This window comes from Mus musculus, chromosome 17, assembly GCF_000001635.26.
Source record: "Mus musculus strain C57BL/6J chromosome 17, GRCm38.p6 C57BL/6J".
NCBI classification, from domain to species: Eukaryota; Metazoa; Chordata; class Mammalia; order Rodentia; family Muridae; genus Mus; species Mus musculus.
The window spans coordinates 50,670,484-50,688,728 of record NC_000083.6 but is presented as its reverse complement, the minus strand read 5'-3'; the positions used below and the strand labels follow the sequence as shown (position 1 = coordinate 50,688,728).

General features: G+C 45.2%; 1 protein-coding gene across 5 annotated transcripts in view; it reads right to left on the bottom strand.

Moving 5' to 3' along the window:
- Positions 1-234: 234 nt before the first annotated feature.
- Positions 235-18,245, bottom strand: part of Plcl2 (phospholipase C-like 2) — a 179,630-nt gene continuing 161,619 nt past the window's right edge. For 3 of the 5 annotated variants that reach the window (XM_006524151.4, XM_006524152.3, XM_006524150.3), the window contains exon 7: positions 240-1,017. In XM_006524151.4, coding sequence (XP_006524214.1) covers positions 838-1,017 — 180 coding nt within the window. In that variant the 3' untranslated portion in view covers positions 240-837. Of the gene's footprint in view, positions 1,018-18,245 lie in introns of all 5 variants that reach the window. The other 2 variants (NM_013880.3, XM_006524153.4) reach the window with 2 other exon arrangements.

Sequence of the window (18,245 nt, the reverse complement as noted above, 5' to 3'; positions counted from 1 at the left end):
GCCCCCGCTCGATTCTGCTCACAATTGCAGGCAGCATGGCGCCCTTGGCTGGGGCGGGGGGAGGGGGTGACTCATGTGTGCAGAGGCCAGTGTGGGGTCTGAGCTTGCATCACAACCATCCTAAAAGCCGGACAGCGACTCAGGTGACTTACATTTTAGCAGTCATTTAAAAAGTAATTGGCTTCTTGAAAGAGAACAGGTTTTAAAAGTTAAAGTTTCACTAAAAGCATGTACTGCTATTGGAGAAATATCATAAAAGATATCTTTAATGTGACCACTACAACATACAGTGAAAATCTATGTACAAGGTGCGGCTTCCACCCGGCTGCCCATGCTGACACAGCACATCTTCAGCCAGGCAGCCTTAGTCACACTGCACATTGCCCTCAGCTCCTGGGTTCTTACATTCTGCTTAGTAAATATGGCTCAGCAAGCACGCCAACAAATCCTCTGCAGCGCCAAGACTGGCAAGCACACACAGTGAGGTGTGCACATTCACCATTTCACCAATAAATACAAACTCAGCAATCCAATCCAGTTCCCCCGAGTGAGGGAACTGCCTGTTTCTGCTGGAATACGGCAAAGCACTGCTCTTCACAGTGGGACTCAGGGCGTTTTGTATACAAAGACAGCATGTTTGGGCCAGGATAGAGTTTCTTGTTAAAGAGTTTATTTGCCTTCACACGTGGGTTGCTACATACATTCACAGCAGTGATGGGCTGCAGTTGGGTATTCCAGTTGTGCTCCGACAGACATCCCAGCTCTCATCCTGATCAGTGAGCCAGTGCGCCTGCTGACTGGTTCTCGGTGGGAAGTCCACAGTGACTGGGAGGACCCTTAGTCTCCATTTTCATCACTGGCTTTCTCGGGGATGGCTTCTAGGCTCCGGCGTGGCTTCTGGGCCTCGGAGTTTTCAGTGCCTGGTTTGTTCAGTCCACAGGAAACAGCTGCAAAGTGGATCTGCTTCAGGTTCTCCAGGGTCTCATTCTTAGCATATTTCAGAAGATCCGCTTGCCCCTAGAACAGAACATGGAATTAAACAGCATTAGACGGACAGAATGTTGCTGGACACCCTCACGGCCATTCTGCAGACATATAGGCGTTGTGATTCGGCAGAAGAGAGGCTTGGTTTTTATCGTTACCACATCCGAGGAGGTCGATTTTAGTCAGAAGGAGACGTGTTCACCACCGCACTCCACAGTCCTCTGCCTTTCTGCATTTCCATGTAAGACGTGAACACATCTCTACTACATTGCAACTATTCTCTAGACTGTTACACCATATTTTTCAAGGATGAGACTACGTAACCAATCTTGGTTGTTCCTTTTAATATTCGTTTTAATAAGTAATAAAAAAGTGTTCAAACTCATGAGCCTCTGGGACCATTTCACATTTAAGGTATCCCATGCAAATAATAAGCCAATTGCCATGGTAGATCAGTGGCATAGCTGCCTGAAAATTGTACAGGATACTGGTGACATGGGCTTTTTGAGTGTCTCCTGCTCCTGTAAGTAACTCCAGTAAGTCACTGGTTCTTCCAGCTGCACTTGAATCAGATCTTTGGTTCATCGCCGCCTGTTTGTTTGCCTGGTGGAAAGGGGATTCCGCATAAAAGGCCATGTAGCAGTATGAAGTCAGAGAAGGACACACACTAGTGAGTGGTCCCGTGTGTCTAGTTTGTGCCCTTTCCCCAAACTTACCTGCTGACTTACAGTATCAGAACCAGGAAGTAACATTTGTCCAGTGTGCCCCTTAGTTCTGTTACTTTATGTATACGGATGTGAAAAGGAGGCAGGAGTGGGGCACAGTGGGTCACTGTCTAGTCTGAGCTGATAATGGCTCTATGCAGTTTGTCTACTCTGTCAGTCTTGCCTCTGGAGGCTGGGTGGCCTTGTGCAGCTTAGGGTGCTGAGGAGCACTGCTGCAGCTCGAACACATCTCCTGTTCCTCGCTGACAGGTCTTCCCACTACACTCCTGCCTTTTCCCCCTACTCTTTCTTTCTTTCTAAGACAGGGCCTCATGTAGCCCATGCTGGCCTTTAACTCACTATACAGCAGAGGTTACCCCCAGATTCCTGATCTTCCTGTCCCAAGCTCTGGGATTCTGACCATGTTCTTGGTTTCTTACTCTTCTTGTTCACTAATCTGGTTGGGCATTTTCTCAGTTGACGTTCCCTATTCCCAGATGACTCTAGTTTGTGTAAAGTTGACATCACAGCAACATAAAACAAACAGAACACAGTTCCAGGCATTTTATTAATTACTTGTTAAATTTTCAGATAATATATATATATAAGCAATGAACCTGTGAACTAAACAAGTCTCCCCCCCCCCCCTTGTTATTAGCTGCCCTTCTGTGTTAGTGCACTAGCCAGGACTTCTAATGCCACGCTGAAAGCAGGTGATGTAACTACAGGACAGCCCTGATGTGCTGCGGATCTTTAAGGGGAGCTCTGAGACTCTTACCACAGTGTCACATCAGCTGTGGGCTGTGCAGATGTTCTTAGTGGTGTTGGAGTCCCTCCTTCTTACCATGAGGACTAAGAATGGGCGCTGGATTCCATGTCAGATTTCTTTTCTGCAGCTACTGCTATAACTGTGCAATGTTTCTTTAGCCTACTGATGTGACATATTACACAAATTAATTTTTTCAAGCTGAGTCACCTTTGCATATCCAATATAGATTCCCCTGTTCATGACATATACATTTTTAAATTTTACCTATATCCATGAAAAATATTGGTTTATAGTGTTTTTTTTTTTCTTGCAAAGTCCTCTGCTGTAAGTATTAGGATAATGCTGGCCTTATAAGACTGTTTTGGAAGACTATACTTTTTGAGGAATTTGTCCATTCTCTATACAAAGTTTGTGGGCACAGAATAGTTTATGATATTATTTTGATATCCTCAGACTGTCCACAGGATCTGAAATCCTTATATGTTCCCCACTAGTAATTTTTGTCATTTTTTCCCCCTCAGCCTAGATTGTGGCTTATTGATTTTATTATGTTTTTTTTTAACAGCTCTTTGTTTTGTTAATTTTTAAAATTCATTTACCGTCTTCATTCTTTGGTTACTACTTGAATATTACTTTTGTTACTGAAGATTAGTTGGTCTTTTGTGAAAACACCTTCTATGGCTTGACATGTTCTGGACTGGGCTCCTGATGCCTGCTTTCTCCCTCCTCAAGCTTCCCTTCAGTTCGAGCACCCTTGTTCTCAATGTCACCTGAAGCAAAGCCCCAGTGTCACCACCAGCTCCCTGCCTGCCCCTCCCCCGCTGCCCCTGTAAGATGCAACTCTGCAGTAACTTTGAGTCAAGCGCTTACAGCTGCATCCCTTCTCACTGCCCCGCTGCACTCTAAGCCACTGCCATGTTTCTCTAACCACGGGACTGGAACATTCCTTATTTTCCCTTTCAACATCACAGCCAGAGAGAGCCAACTATGACCCAGCCATAAAATACCTTCTCTCAGCTTAAAACCTGTCAGTGGCTCTGCAGTAGCTCAGAGTGAGGGTCAAAGTCCTTGTTGGTGGCCCTGTGACACGCCCCACAGCTGGCATTCTATCCCCATATCTCCTGCCTTGTTCACTTGGCCCTCACCAGTCTAGGCCACTAAACATGGCTCACACACAGCAGGTCCTCTTCATGCAGGCCTTCCATGTGCAGAGTGAACCAGAGCTCAGTGCTCATTGCCTGGCCTGACCTCCTCAGGCCATGACTCGTGTGTGTGTGTGTGTGTGTGTGTGTGTGTGTGTGTGTGTGTGTATTTCTGATCATCACTAGATCCTCTTAGCCTAGCACATTATATGGTAAGTGGTCAGCAAGTGTCTGTGGAATGGAAACAAAGTACAAGCATGCAGGCCTCCTCCAGAACACCCGGCTCTGTCCTTCCTGCCTGTAACTATGATTAGCAGACACTTTATTCTATGGGCACACAATGAGAAGCAGTCTAGGCTTTGTGGCTTGCTCTTCTTCAGCACAGATGTACCATGGTGATGAAAAAGAACTTTAAGAACAAAAATTCCCGAAAGACAGAATAATGTGTAGTAGCAGGGTTCAGGGACACTTTTGTTTCCCAAGTTCAGAGGGCCATTATGGCATCTGAAACAGATCCTGTGTGCACCCAATCACATGCATGTGGCAGAAAACTTAGCCTCAGTGGCAGCACGTCTGAGCACGGCAGCAGCTGAACCTGGCCCGATGCTGTTCTGTGCAGTGTCAGAAATAAACTGTCTGAGTTCAGCTTCCCAGTGAGAAGGAAGAGGGATCCTGAGGAGCCAGTGCTGGCCGAGGTGTGCTCACAGGCCAGTGTTTCACACCTGTAAAGAGCAAGGACTTTAACACTACTGCCACTGACAAAGGGTGACTAGTTTTGAAGCCATCTGGAGGCTTTATAGGGTTTTTAGTTGAGAAATCTCAAACTGTGTTCAGTTTCATAGTCTGTTTTGAATTGTGTGACTTACTCTGTTTGGGTTTTATCTAGAAAGAACTCTAATACATTTAGGCCAAAATGTTGAAGGTTCTCACTTTGGCCCACAAAGCAACCTTTAAAAGTAACTGCTGCAGAATTCTACCAGACTTCAAAGATGAACTACAACTGATCCTTAAACTCTTCAAAAAGAGAGAAACAGGGATCGCTCTCAAGATCCTCCTTGAAGCAGGAACATCCGAATACACAAATGAGGGGAAGACACGTGAGTCAAGCGTCAGACTGGGCTCCCTGCTGAACGCAGCTGCAGACATCCCCAATAAATGCTAGCCATATATCAAAAAGAACATCAACCATGAGCAAGCTGGCTTTGCCCTGAAAATGCAGGGTTTGTTAAAAATAATAAGTCAATAAATACATCATATAAATGAACTTGAAGATAAAAGTCACATAAGCATCTAAAAATGGCTAAGACATTAAAAATGTTTGTTATGCTTAGCAATTAGGGAAATAAAAGTCAGAATAACTTTGAGAGTTCATCTTACACCAGTCAGAATACAAAGATCAATAAAACAATGGCCAACAAATGCTGGTGAGGCTATGGAAAAAGAGGAGCCGCATTCACTGTTGGTGAAAATGCAAATTGGTGTAGCCACTCTGAAAATCAGTGTGGAGAACCCCAAAAAGTTAAAAATAGGCCAACCATCCGACCCATTTATATAGCCCTTGGCATGTGCCTCAAGGACCCAACATCTTACTGCATAGACATTTCTCACAATAGATGGGAAATGGAAACACCCTAAATGGCCTTCAGCAGACAATGAATAATGAAACTATGGGGCATATATACTACAGAATACTATCCAACTGTAAGGAAAAGTGAAATTGTGAAACTTACAAGCAGAGGGACCTAGAAATGGTTACACTGAGTGCTGTTTATGGTTTATAGCCCCAAATCTTCAGATATGATTATACAACATGGAATAAACACAGAGACCAGGATTGCATAAGGGACTGCAGATGTCAGAAGCAGGGGAGCTGACAGGAGTGACAGGGTACAGGTGATACAAGGTGGGGAATGGACAAACAGCTAAGGGTAGGAATGGAGGGGGCAACACAGAAGGTAGATGTACCAAATGGAAGTTGTTTATTAGCGCAATGAGTCATACGATTTTATAGTCTCTAAAATTTACAATATGTGTGTATATATACACATGTACATATTCTATGTAATTTTAGGTAAATATATAAATAACTTGATTTTCTAGGGCCTTTCCAAACATCTTTGGTATTATTGGCACCTCCTCCCTAGGGCTTCTGGCTAAGTGCACAAAAATAAACTGCGCTGACCTTCTTATCCCCTGGGAATGCGGAGAGGAACACAGATGACTGTGGCAACAATTCCATCCACTTCCTGGAGACAATGCCAACTCGGGCTGAGGCCCTAGGGCACTAAAGCCTAGTGAAGGCAGACAACTGTCCAGGGACATCCAGACCTAGCACATGTGTTAGCATTCCCTCTAGGCTCTGCCCAACAGTTACCTGGGAACAGCCAGGTAGGCTTGGCTTCCTATAAAAGGGGCTGTTTGGCCCTTCCTCTCCCTTTGAACTCTCTGCCCCTTCAATCTCTGACCTCTTTCTCCATCTCTCCTCTTCCCCCTCTCTCTACATGTTTCCAGCCAGCCTTGTCTCTTCTCTCCCTTTCCCTGTCTTTCTGTCTCTACTCTCTTCTCAACTCCCTTTCCCATGCCCTAAATAAACTCTATTCTATACTAAACCTGTCTTATGGTCTCAGCATGGGCCTGCCGAGGCTCCCCTCCCACCTCACCATACCTCACTATACAAAACATATCCTGGCCTTGTTTTTTTATAAAACACAACAACATATGCCGGTCTCTGCCGATTGACTATATCTGTATGCATCTAATTTTCCCAGCACAGAATTGGGTTTTGTCTCTCCTCAAGAGACCATTTGTGTCCCTCTGAGATGATGACATGCAGTATAGCTGCTATGCTATTTCTCATCTGAGTATCTTCTGCAATACAAACCAGACAACTGAGACTGCAAACCCAACACACATCTTCTGATGGGACATTATATAGCAGGCACTCACAACCATGGTGCCTCTTAGTAAATATTTTCTGGTCACTGCTGCAGGGGACGGGAGACTCATCTACAAGTGAGTCTGCTTCAATTTACTACTTCATAAGCATTGAGAAGCACAGCCAAATGGCCAGACCTCCTTAGAGAGCTACGAACAAAACTATGGAGACAGGACCAGGTCAGTGGTTGACAGGTATCGGGGACATGTGGGGAGGACACAGAGGATGTTCAGAGCACTGGAATAAGGTGCAGATCCTGTGTGACACAGTAATGGACACAATCAAACCATGAAGTCATGCGACTTAAATGTGTACGATCAAAAATGCCTTTTATGAATGGTAGGCTGGCAATGGGACTTGGGGATAGAGTGCTTGTCTAGCATGTGTGTGAAGCCCTGGTTCAGTCTCTAGAACTGAAAAAGGGTGTAGGGGAACAATGGGAGCACGTTGCTATAGACAATACAGATTGTTCAAATCTATCCTACCCACAACACTGAGGGAACCCTAGCTTGCATTATGGTCTTTGAGGAACCATGGCATGTCAATGGAGGCTCTGCAATGACTGCAAAAAGCACATCACTCTAGTGGGGAGGATGAAGAGGTGATACATGCAACAGGCAGGATGTGGGACACCTCCCAACACTGCTCTCAACTTTGCTATGAACCTAAAGATTGCAATAGAGAAATAAATGAACTTTTTAAAATGTCGTGAGAACTATCTAATGCGCCCTGTTAGTGTTTTACGGCTTATTTTTATGTGCATGGGTATTTGGCCTGCAGGTATGCATATCTTTGGGCCATGCGTGTGCAGTACCTACAGAGTCCCAAGGGAGGGTTGGTCACCCAGAACTGCAATTACAGGTAGTTGTGAGCTGTTACATGGGTGCTGGGACGCCAAGCCGGATCCCCTGGAAATGTGGGCAGTTCTGAGCCACTGTTCCAGCTGTCAGTACATTTCTTTCAACCACAATTGAAAGTGGCTCAGAAGGGCTCTGAATTGTAATTACCAAGTAACTGAAGCTATAAAGCCTACATTATGTCAGAGACAAGACAACAAAGCCTTCTGGGAAGGCTAGCGACTGTTCACTGAATGACGACCTGGTGTCAGTGCTGTAGTTGGCCTTTGTACAGACTGCTCATGGCAGTTTCATGACTATGAAGATGGTGCTCTTCTGGTCCTGGTAGCTAGGAAGCTGAATTTAGACAAGTCAGGGACTTTGGACAAGACAGAATATAAACAGCAAGTTACACTAGAATATAACCCACTTTCTAAGTGTGTGCCTTATGCTCCCTTCAAGTAACCATAGGGCTTGAACCCCACTCACTGAATGCAGCATCGTGAAGCACATAAAATAGAATTTCGACCATTTCTATGTATTCAGCCTATGCATGCTTCCCATGATGTAAATACTGAAACGGAGAATTCCATCTCCTGTGTGTTGAATGAGCAGTGAGTGAATGGGAAGGCAGGGCTATGGGAGCTCTGGCTATGGGCTGTACAGCATCCCTCACCATCCTTTCTCGGGAAAGGCTAAAGCCGAGCACTATAATCAGAAAGGTCTCCTATTGGTCAGGCTTACTTCCAACTGAAGTCTCACTAAACCTCACACTTGAAACAAGATTACCCAACATCAAAGTAGCCTTCAGCTAGAGCACCAGGACACATGCTTTTCTACAGGTCCTGAGACCTGTCTAAATGTGCCCTGTGTCTTCCGTCCCATGGCTTTCCCCCACAGGCACTTGCGGCTGTGCACACAGGGCTGAACGTGCATTGGTAGTGAAAGGCGGGGCTTTCCCTCTGCCCCGCTTACATCTATAGCAGCTCTGCAAGAGGCAGTGGAAGGCACTGGGGAGGGATGAAAATAACACCCTGTGTTCTGGCTTCAGCTGCTTCCCTCAATCTAAGGAGATCGCTTACTGTATGTGCAGGTCTTCATCATACAAGAATGATGGAGACTTTGTTCAACTTTGTTCTGGAGTCTTGAGACTCCCACCACCACTTCTGGTCTCTATCTAATCGGTAGTTATCCCTCAACTTACAAAAGCGCTATAAAATTTCAAATTAAGAAACCAATTTAATTTAAATCCAGAAGAAATGCTGTTCTCCCAAGTAAACAATGTCCTGTTTCATTCACCTAAGATGGAGGTTCCTAGGCAGCATTGCAGAGGAGGAGTTTGAGCTGGGCCTAGAAAGGAGAGCAGGGAAGGAACTTGGCAAGTCCAAAGACTTTCGGGAATCATGACTTCTACCCAGCTGTCCCCGTGACCCCAGGAAATATTACCACCAAGCCCAGCCATTGCTGGGCACCATGGTATCTAGACTATAATGTTTTCTAAACTGGCTCTGACTCATGCCCCTGTCATGGATCTGTCATAGGGAAGGCAGCCTCATCCACTGACATTCTGGTGACAGGTTGGGAGGAGGCTTCAGGAGCAGTTGGACCACGGAAGTGAGCCACAGCTTGGACCCAGAAAGCAGGAAATCAGGGAGAGCTTCCAGACCAAGATCCAGGAGGAAAGAGAGAGGGTCTGCAGAGTGAGGAGTGCTCAGGATCAGCTCTGTACCTCCGACAGTACTAGGAGAAGCAGCACACACAGGACCCTTCCCCCACGCACCTTCTGTGTGAGCACACATTTGCTAAGATCACTGCGCACTGTAAGGTCTTGGGGGATATGCTGTGGTGAAAAAAGCCTAATGATGAACACTGGGACTGTCGGGTTTTCTGAGCCACTCACACACTATTTAAATAGAAAAGTAGCTTCCAGTCAAGTACAGCTTCTCAGAAAAGCTGGCAACATATGATCTCACTTGTAGTACAGTCACTAAAACAGCCGAGAATATCTAGAGGAAGAGTCATCCATGGGCCACCACATTAAATTTTAGAAAAGAATTGAGTGACAGTCCTCAGGTTTCTAAGGTAAGCACTGTGCCCAGGATACATGAAGAAGATCTAGATCATGTCTGTACAGACACAACCTGGTTTATTGACTTTTTTTGGCAGAAATCTTATGTTCCCAGGGAGAATAAGTCTCTAATTACTTTTGGAGTTTCCCTCTCATCCTTGTTTTCTGAAGGCAGCCAGTGCAGGGCATGGGGGGGGGGGCGGGGGGAAGGACCAGCTGGGTATTTCATCTGATGACGGCTTGGGCTGTAAGCAGCTTGCTTTAGCCTGCCACACACACACACACACACACACACACACACACACACACACACCCCAAGCTCTTAGGTGAGATGCCAGCCAAGTAAAGCCTGCTCCATTTTCTAAGCCATGTGAGCTCCCAATGAAGCAAAGCCTTCCCCTGGCCCTGACCACCACCACATGGATCAGGAAAACCACCCAGCTGAGCACAGCTAATGTATAGAATAATGGGGGGGCTAAGCCCCCAATTTTGAGGTAGATTGTTACACAGCAACATGAAACTGGAGCTGCCAGTGAAGGCATCCATCTTTTGGCTACAGGGATTAGGGCTGGGTAAGAACTAATATGAGGAGGCCTGTCACTGTGGGACTGCTGGTCTAGAACTAAAAGGCTGGGCTGAGCCAGCAAATACCACAGGGTACACTTACTACAGAACTCATGAAGAGCAGTTGCAGAAGACCAAGGAGAGGCCGAGCTATAACACAGTAGGAACTGCGTGAACAGGAGCTAGCTAGCCATGAAGAATGGAGAGATGCCAGAGCTAAGCCAGCACAACCCTGGAACTAGAGGACACAGATGCTCTCGGTCACCAGGGCTTCTGACAGCTTTCTGGCCCTCTGAGGCAGGAATGCAGTGTTTTGATCCGAGTTCCCTGTGGTCTCTCATGATTTCCTGTGAGTGCCAACACTTTCAGCCGGTTCTCTGCCAGCTAGTCTTGGTGAATTTCTGTTCCTGGTAACCAGCTACACCAGGACTTTTCCACCTTGAGATTCTGCCATCAAAAGCACAGCAATGAACATGCACGGTAACTGTTCTCAGGGAGAGATTACTTCAGTGAGGAGAGAAGAAAGATCGATCAACTCCTCCCCACAGTGCTGGTGGGAAATGAGCCACAGAAGTCCCTGCCCACATTCCTGATACAGAGTGAAACCAATAAGAACACAACCAAGTTAAAACCACAGCAGCAGCCAGACTGCGCAGGAAGTGGCCAACTAAGGAACAGGGTCCTGTTGCACAGCTCCGCCAGGCTGGCCTCCTGCTCAGGTCACCTAAGAGCTGCGACTGCAGGCATGTGCTACTGCACTACACTGAAGTTAACAGGCTCATAAAGCTAGCAGTAGCTACTCTGAGAAGCGATAAAAATACAGAAAACTCTTTCTTATACTCGACCGAACTAGGGAGGGACACAGTTAATGATGGTTCTTGTATCTTTTGTTTATAGAGCGGAGGAAAAAAACAATTGGATAGAAAGAGAAGAGACAAGTGACCCTGGTCCAATTCAAAGCTAGAAAACCACTGTACGCACGCACGCACGCACGCACGCACGCACGCACGCACGCACGCACCACCACAGAGAAGCAGCACCTGAGTATCTGAGAAGGAACCAAGAGCAAGAGGTAGCATGTAATTCGGGATGGCCACCAAGGCTGGAGCCTGAAGCAGGGTGGCGGCGGAGCTCCGCACTGATTGTGAATGTGGGACATAGAGTAAAGGCAGAGGCCATACGGGTCTAGGAGATGTGAAACGGAAGGGCTGGTGTTGTGGCTCCGCAGTACAGTGCATGTCTAGCACGCAGAAGGCCATGTGTTCTGTCTCCAGCACCCATCCCATACTGGACATGACTGACAGCAAATGTTATGTTTCAGAGCAAGGCAACAGTGCTTAAATGTAGAAATATTGCTTACAAATATCATGAAATTTAAAACAGAGAAAAAGATTTTAAACATATATGTGTCTTGTGAAACAGTATCAAAACATACATACATACATGGGTGAATGTACACTCACACACATAAGCATACACACACACACACACACACACACACACACTCCAAGAATCTTAACAAATCCTAAGAAGAAACATAACATCATGATAAGACCTGCCATCGGGGGTCTGAAAAGATGACTTAGATGTAAGAGGGGTTGCTGCTCTTGTAGAGGACCCAGGTTTGACTTCCAGTATCTACGTTGGGCAACTCACAACTGCCTGTATCTCCAGCTCCAGAGGATCGAATGCCCTTTTCTGTTTACGGGTACCAGCATACATATGCACACACATGTATACACACACAAATAGAAAGAAAGTAAGTCTCTTTAAAAAAAAATACACCACCATTTAAGAAAATTATAGCTGGGCATGGTGGCTCACGCCTTTAATCCCAGCACTAGGGAGGCAGAGGCAGGCAGATTTCTGAGTTCGAGGCCAGCCTGGTCTACAGAGTGAGTTCCAGGATAGCCAGGGCTACACAGAGAAACCCTGCCTCAAAAACCAAACAAACAAAAAAGAAAATTACAAAAAAGATGTTCACTCTCCTCCATTCACTAACAGAGCTATGCTAACAATTTGAAGTGCTGACAAACACTTCAAGTCCATCAAACCAGCAGCACTAAGGCCAATGTGAACATGAACGTGGGTTGTGTTGCTGCTTGCACACTGTGTTGATGGTTCCACATGAGGTCTGACACATAGTACCTGTGAGGTGCATCTGGCTTGAGTTTGCACTCAGTGTTCACCCACTAAGGAATAAACATACGAGGACTTGTATGTAAATGCCCACAGGAGCTCTGTTCAAGGGAACAATGAGTAGAACACCAAGATGTTAATAGACCTGGGCAGGACAACCACAGATGCTTTCTTCTCTCCATATTTCAAACCCATTTTCAAAACTGGAAAGCTAAATAAGCAAGAAAAGATTTAAAACAAAACAAAACAAAAAATGAGGAAGAAAAAGTCACCATGGGTTAGGAGTCAAGAAAACATGGCCTGAGGGCTGGCCAGTTGGAGTTAGGAGCAGCCCAGATGAAACATATTGAGTAAGAACTCGGGGTTATTGATGGGAAAGTAGATTGTAATAGCACGGGATATGTAATAATAGTATAGAATAGGTATCTGCCCAGCTCTTGTGATGTTTAAGGCTTATTGTAAATCTAAAGCTTGCGTGTGCCTTTTATCCAGGAGCTAAATGGTCACAGGCACAACCCCTGGATTGTGATTACATTTTCTACAAAATAAAACAACAACAAAAACCCCAAGTGAACACCCTCGGACTTTCTTACTTTAACTTTTTACCAGCAGGTACCTCTTGTGAGCATAACTAAAGATTCCCTGCTTGCCCTTGGCCAGAAGTAGGTAGTGCCTGCCCCTTCTGTGGTTCAGATGAGAAGGGTGAAGCCCAAGGAAAGAGGTGTTGACCCTAAAGCAATGAATGGAGCCTCAAAATCAGAAGAACTTAATATCAGAAGAAGTTAATGCAAGCAGCTCATAGCCACTGTAACTCGAGCTCCCAATGTCCCCTTCTGACCTCCACAGGCACCAAACATGCACATGGTTACACATAAATGCATCAGGCAAGCACTCATCCACTTAATAAATAAATAAATAAATAAATAAATAAATAAATAAATCCAAACCAAGCACATAGGCACCACGTGCAGCGTCCTAGCAAAACGTAAAAGACCTTACTTGTTACCCAACCCCACACACTTCTTCTCTCATAAACGCAAGCCCAAGGTCATCTCTTCTCTAGACATAACTCAAAAGGCTCCTCCGGCACAGCTGTCCTTTCCCATCGCCTGCCTTTGAGATACTGCATCTTGTGCTGTCTCGCAGTAGACACAGAAGGCTCCCATTTCAGTGACTCTAGCACAGCACTTCCTCAAGCTTAGGACATTTCGAAAGCATACCCAGGGCACTCAGGAAAACGGGAGCCAGGCTTCAGCAGGCTGGAGTGGGCGCCACAGTTCTGTTTCTGCTGTTGCGGTTTGTTTGCTTTTTAACAGTGTCTTTCTACAGAGCTCAAGCTGATCCCAAGTCTGCTACTCCCTCAGTCTGCATGAGGTCCTACACAGCCGGCTAGGGGGACAACACATACACCTGGCCCACTTCTGCACTTCTAGTGAAGAAATCCATAGAGTCCACCCTAAAACGGGGTACCCTGGTAGTTCAAAATTAAGGCCCCCAAAGAGTAGCAGATGCTGGAAGAGGTTTCTGAAGTTCCCATATCTGTCTAAAGATCAGACTCTCGAAAGAATAATGCAATTGCCTTTGCCACTTCTCTCGCTGTCATGGACTAACCTCGGTTCAGCAGGAGAAAGTAGAAACACACTACTCAGATTTGTGCATGAGTCCCTGTCTATGTCTAGCCCACTTGGTTCCAGGCACTTTTTATGATCTGAGCCCCAGGGCTGCTCATTTACCTAGAACCGTTTACTGCCCCTCACAGTTTAGACTCCAGTTTTGCCCCCTCCACCATGAGGAAGTAGGTATAAGCGCCTGGATCACACTGGGCTATGGGGGAGCAACACTCTGTGACGGCTCTCCGTGCACAGCACGTGGGTTTGTTAAACCCTCTTGTTTATTACAGCAGAGCTGCAGCGGCTGTTCCTTTTATTTCACACTAACAAGCTCCAACCTGAGGTCTAGCTAGCTACTTGGCTCCTGAACTACACTACAAGTCTGTATTTCCCTATAATAAAATAAAAGCAAAGAGAAGTTTGTTTCTCCCATAGAGCTTAAAGTGCCATACTTTATTTCTGAGTGTACAGGAGACCTGTGATCCACTCCTCCACCTCCCAGCAGCAACTGGTACAGCCAAATCCCTTTTTGTTATACATTTGCATGTCTGTTATATATTCTAAACACAACACAACACACACACACACACACACACACACACACACACACACACACACACACACCTTCTGTAGGAAGGTAAGTACTAGAATTCATGAAAATGATTTTGTAATTGTAAAAATGATCGAGAGTTTAACACGAGAAAATATAAATTGGCTAGCTTTGAAAAGACCCTTTATTACGTTAAATCAGCAAAATTAGTTGCAGGAAGATGCAGCTTTATAGCTGTATTTTAAACTGAGCATAAAGTTTGGAGGGTGAGTGTTGTGGGCTTGGTCTAGTGCTGATTGTACTATGTTAATCTAAGTCCCCCAAACTGCACAAGAAATCCACACATCTTCATGATACTGAGGGTCCCTCCCCTAGTTGGTTTTGATTGGTAAGTAAAGTTGCTGGCGGCCAATGGCTGGGCAGGAGACAGAGGCAGGCCTTTTAGGATTCCCTGGGCAAGGGATGGAGGAAGAAGGAGGGAGAGATCTGCCATGCTGGAAGGAGAACCAAGACACCATGCCTGAGAAGGCGTGGAACAGAGAACATAGCTTCCATGTAGGAGCCAGGGGGATGCAGCATGACTGGGTCTAGGGCAGCAAAAATGGAACTCAGATTTTAGTAAGTAATAACTTGTTACAGGAGTTTTCCTGTCCTATCACATTAGGTCAGCAGGAGGCCTGTGATTGGACAGGGAAAAGGGAGGCGGAGCTAAGAGTTGCGGGAGACAGAGAATGGCTCAGGGGAGGCAGAGGAAGGCCAACATTGAGGCAGATGTGAACCAGTATGGCTTTAACCAGTCACAGGTAGTTATGATATCATAAGGTTTGAATAATTGGGATAAAGCTTTCATCATTATCAATTGTTTCTGAAATTATTGTATTGGCATCTTGTAAATTGAGAATTTACTGATACATAAGTCTGACCGTTTAATTACGAGGTTCAAGAGTTTGGATTGACTTGGCTGATGGGTGGTGTGGTGGCTGACCGTGGGGTGGACAGTCACTTCGGGAAGCTTATCACAGCCACTCTGGGGAGTTGGCAAGATAAGAGAAGCTGGAGGCAAAGAGAGGGGTGCTCCAGCCCTGCTGGAGAGTTGGCGCGTAGAGACAGAGCCGGCAGGACCGCAGTGGGGCCGAGAGTTGGTGGCACATGTGCAGGAACGTGTTGGTCCTTTTTAAAAATATTTCCCGCAACAATAACTCAGGAATATTGGGGAGGATTAGCCATATGAAGGTAAGGAAGTGGCCCAGCCATTGAGCTGTTTAAGGCATATAAAATTATAAAGGCTGTGTGTGTGTGTCTCTCTCATTCAGGAATATAAAGCATTGGGCTGGGTAGTGATGAGCACTGTGTTGGGATCATGTGGGTAGCATTAATTGGGCACAGCTATAGGTGAGTACCTGAGAGTAATTTTACATGTGGTTGTCCAGGGCCAAAAATGCTTCTGCGACATTCCCAAGCACTTGGAAGAATGTTAATAGTTAATACATGTACCATATCATCTTCAAATCATTCCATGTTACATATGCCATAGGAAAAATTCTAGAATATACATCGAACAGCCGAAACTAAGTTCCTCTGGATGCTAGAATTATGTCTCGTTACTCTTAATATGATTTTATAATGATCACATATTACTCATAATGAAAATTAATTTTAAAGCATTCATATTGAAGTAAGATAACTAGAGGCCTCTCACATGAAGGAAGTTTCTTACAAATGGCAATTCCTTCCACTTCCCTTTGATTATGCCCCACATACATTTTCTAGTTTACAGTAGGACGACATTAAGATTACAACTAAATGAGAGACGGAAATCTTTAAGTTACTCATCAGTGTTTTCAACTTCTCATAAAGCAAGTGGTATTTATAAACTTCCAAGGGTAAAACGAGAAGGGACTTTATCTTCAGCAGAAGCCAGTGTGCCCAACATGAATCTGTGAACTCGCTCCAAGCCCAGGCCAAGCTGCTCTCTGTACCTGAGCCACTGTGGGAGGTGTGCTGTTGTCAGTAATTCCTGTGACCTTACTAAGGCTTCACTGTCTAACACCACAAGACAGAAATGCAATCCAAGGGGAAGAGCTGAAAGCAGTATTCAGAGTCGAAAGGCTCATGCCCGTCCAGCCTGCACTCTGCTTTGTGTTCCTAGTTGAGGGCGTGAGCTGCCTGCTCTGGCTGCCTTGGGTGCCTGCTGTCATACTTCCTAGGCATGCTAGTCCCTTGCCCATCTGGAACTGTGAGCGAAAATTAACTCTTACTTCCATGAGTCAGTTTGGTCATGATATTTTGTTACAGGAACAGAACAATAACTACTACGGGATGGTACCAGGAAGCGAGCTTCTGCTGTGTAGAACCACACCACGTTGTCTTATGAAGGAACATGCAAGACTGTAAAATGTTGGCCTAGAGAAGAGTTAAATGCTATAAGCAAAGCACCCAGCCAATGGCTCTCACTTCCCTGCCTCTGCAGTTAATCCAGGCTGTACACTCCCATCTAAAGGTTTACAGCCCTGGGTGAGAGAGAACACGAAATGTTTGTTTTTCTAGGTCTGGGTTACCTTTCTTAATATGGCCCTTTCACGTTCTATCCGTTTATCAGAAAGGTTCATAATTTCATTTTTCATTACAGCTAAGTAGTTTTCTGCAGTGTATATATATATATATATAGTCACTTTCACTGCCCACTCCTCAGCTGTATGACTTGTGGCTTGTTTCCATTTCTTAGCTATTGTGAATTGAGCAGTCATGAATACAGAATAGCAAGGACCTGTGGAGGATGATATCGAGTCCTTTGGGCACATGCCAAGGAGTGACAGAGCTGGGTCATGGTCGACTGATTCTTAGCTTTTTGCGAGTTCCCCACACTCTGATTTCCAGAGTGCGTGTACAGTTTGCAATTCCACCACCTGGGAACAGCAGCTGCTTTCTCTCACACCCCCTAGCATTTGTTGTTGGATGTTGCGTTGATCTTTGCCCTTCTAAGTGGGGTAAGATGAAATCTCAAAATTGTTTGATTTTTCATTTCCATAATTGCTAGGGGCAATGATGACTATTTAAAAAAGATATTACTTAGCCTTTTGTTTTGTTTGTGATTCTTTTGAGAACTCTCTGATCAGATCCCTGGTCCATTTTTTGAATGTGTTTTTGAGTCTGTCTTGTTTTCTTTTTGTTGTTGCTTCCTTGTTTGTTTTTGAGATCTTTATATATTCTGGATACTAAAGGAAGATCAGGGCACGAGTGATCTGAGGAGGGAAATGGTAAGATGGGTAGGGGAGCTGTATTCAGGGAGGAAGAAGGGAGATAAATATAGAAGGAGGGTAAAATAATAAGGATATCAGGGAAAGTCATAAGGAATCATACTATTAATTAGCACCTAAAATAACCATAATACATGTAATTCATAATACATGTACACACACACACACACACACACACACACACACACACACACACGGAGTTTAAATAAAAGTGTCTCATCCCTGACAATGCTCTAAGAGTCAAAGATCACCTAGCAAAAACCCCAGCATAAGGCATGAGAATCATCCTTTTGAGTTGTTGGCAAGGATTTTCCAAACGACTCCCCAAACATGCAGATTATTGCCTTTGGTTGCCTCCCCTCCCAGATGAAAGGCAACTCCCTATTGCTAAAGATACTATGTACGTCAGACTCAGGATCCAGAGGACCTAGGCTGGATCTGACCTGAAAACCTATTCTCTGAGGACTAGTTTTCATGGTACCAGAAGGTGCCACACAAGCTGTTGAAGGATGGAGCAACCAACAGTTCTACCTAAATATGATGCCTATGAGTCACAACAATGGCAGGCATGAAGCTAGAATCCTAAGGGTGCAGTAGTGGCATATACATGCCTTGGGAGTAACCATGGGCTCTCTAACTAGACATAAGACCTGCTCAACCAGAGTGAAACCGTGCTTGGTAATGGAA